Source organism: Cyprinodon variegatus, unplaced genomic scaffold, assembly GCF_000732505.1.
Source record: "Cyprinodon variegatus isolate N-32 unplaced genomic scaffold, C_variegatus-1.0 Scaffold902, whole genome shotgun sequence".
Lineage (NCBI taxonomy): Eukaryota > Metazoa > Chordata > Actinopteri > Cyprinodontiformes > Cyprinodontidae > Cyprinodon > Cyprinodon variegatus.
Window position 1 is genome coordinate 183,949 of NW_015151355.1, and position 2,089 is coordinate 186,037.

At 45.1% G+C, this 2,089-nt stretch overlaps 1 protein-coding gene across 2 annotated transcripts in view; it reads left to right on the forward strand.

Moving 5' to 3' along the window:
• The window catches only part of vamp4 (vesicle associated membrane protein 4), a 22,644-nt gene that overhangs the window by 18,546 nt on the left and 2,009 nt on the right, over nucleotides 1-2,089 (forward strand). For both annotated transcript variants that reach the window (XM_015398003.1, XM_015398002.1), the window contains one exon: nucleotides 1,169-1,248. In XM_015398003.1, the coding sequence (XP_015253489.1) occupies nucleotides 1,169-1,248 (80 nt within the window). The remainder of the gene's footprint in view (nucleotides 1-1,168; nucleotides 1,249-2,089) is intronic.

Here is a 2,089-nt window from a genome sequence, read left to right on the forward strand (position 1 = left end):
AGTGGAGAGAAAAATCCACAGGTCCAACTATAGAGCCCTGAGGCACACCACAGTTGTCATGTCAAGCTGTATATCAGCAGGTAATACTTAGTGAAATAGTATGACATGATCAAAGGCATCACAAGTAGATCCAGATCCAACAGAACTAATACAGCGACCTCAGTACTGCGCAGCTTAAAGACGTGCTATTAAAGCTGTAAATGAGTTCAGCATGAGCTCTTAAATAAGGCAGTGAACAGGTGTGGGTTTGTGGATGAGGTGAGTGTGAATGTCGAGGCTGGGATTGCTTTCAAAAAGGTGTTAGTGCGTCGTGAGGAAGTCCCACTTCATCAGCTCTATTTTCTGATTAGAAATGTTCATTAGTGTCATAAAGACAGCGATTAATCAGCAGAACCATTTTCCGTGGTCCATTAAAGACATTTCTCCTTGGAGTGATTAATTTCCTCTGTGTAAACACATCCGTCCACTCTGTGTTCTGAGTGATTTCCCGGCTGCGAATCTGAAAACTTTTAACAACTGACTTTGCTCCATTAAACAACATTTACACAGCATGGAGGCTCCAAACAAAGCTCAGTACTTTGACTTGTCTGCTGATAAAGACAACCTGCCAGAACAAAGAGGCACATCTGGACCATATTTTTTCTCTGTGTTCTTTGGTTGTTTATGGGGACACTTTTGTGACCGCATATTATCCCTAAGAGCTGTCTTTATGTGGACAACACCATGCTCTCTGACTGACAGCTCGTCTCTCCCCCTCGAGCCGCTGGCAGGCAACCCGTTGTTAAATTCCTCAGGATTAACGAGCATCTTCCCAGAAGCCCTGTGTGGGCGTGTCTCTTTGTAGTAGCGGCTGGTCGTAAACAGGCCGGTGAAGATGGAAACAGCAGACACAAAGAGGGGCTGAGCTGGCATACGTTAACAACGGTGTGTCAGAAAGAGAAGGCAACGCGTGGGCGAGCTGGTAGAGGGGAGATGTTAGAATGAGGACAGGAGGGAGGAAGGTGGGGCGGAAAGTCTCTGTTTTGGAAATGTAGGAGTCCTTGCCAACGCCTAGAAAAGTATTTAAATCTACTCAGTCGCTCTATCTTAAAAGTGAAGTAAAACCTGCTTGTTTGTTTGACTGACAAATGTCCAATTGTGTCTATTCCCCTGCTTTCACATGGAGCAGAGAGCTTGTCGGACCACGCGTCGGCGTTCAGCAGCCGGGCCAAGCAGCTGCACAGGAGGATGTGGTGGAGAGACATGAAGGTGGGACGTCCGTCTGCATATCAGAGCATGAGACAAGATCCTAATCACACACCCAGTGCCTTGAAAAGGAGTCAAACCTTTCCACACTTTGCAGCATTACGGCCACAAAATTTACTGGAATAACAAGTGTGGAGTACATTTGAATGTAGGCCCACTAAACTCAGATACTCCTGAATTTAAATCCTGCACAACCAACAACTTTTAGAGGTAAAAACCAAAGAAACCAGCCCTATTCAGACCGGTCAAGATTGAAAAATCTCCCAAATGAATCAGTCCAACATATGAAGCAGCCCTTCAGGGAAATTTCCACTGACCTGCACTGACATGCTGGACAGGAGAGCATTGATCAGATGAGTAGCATGCAGAGGAACTGCTCCAGTCACTCCATAGTGAGCCACGGTGGTGGCAGCAGCATGATGTGGGGAGTCTGTTGCTAGGCTTAAAAGCTGTAATTTTCTAATTAAATGTGTTGAATGCAGGACTTCCCTATAAAAAGCAGCCCACAGTTTTCAAAAAGTACCGTATTTTCCCGAATATAAGCCACTACTTTTTCCCCACTCTTGAAACCATGCAGCTTATAAGAAGGTGTGGCTTTTCTTTGGATATTTCCTAACACCCAGAGGGGGAAGTGAAAGTTAGAAACGAAAGAATAAGGTGCTTATGTTCATTTAGCACAAGAACATGCTAGCAGCAGGCACGATGGAGAACTAATGTCCCGAATTCACACATTTTGACTTTTATTTGCTGCCTTAAAGCTGCCGAACCAATGAAAGGACTGGGTTTAACTCCTGCAGAGCTGAAATAAAAAGCAGACGTTGCAGTAGAAGCTCTTACTGCTGTG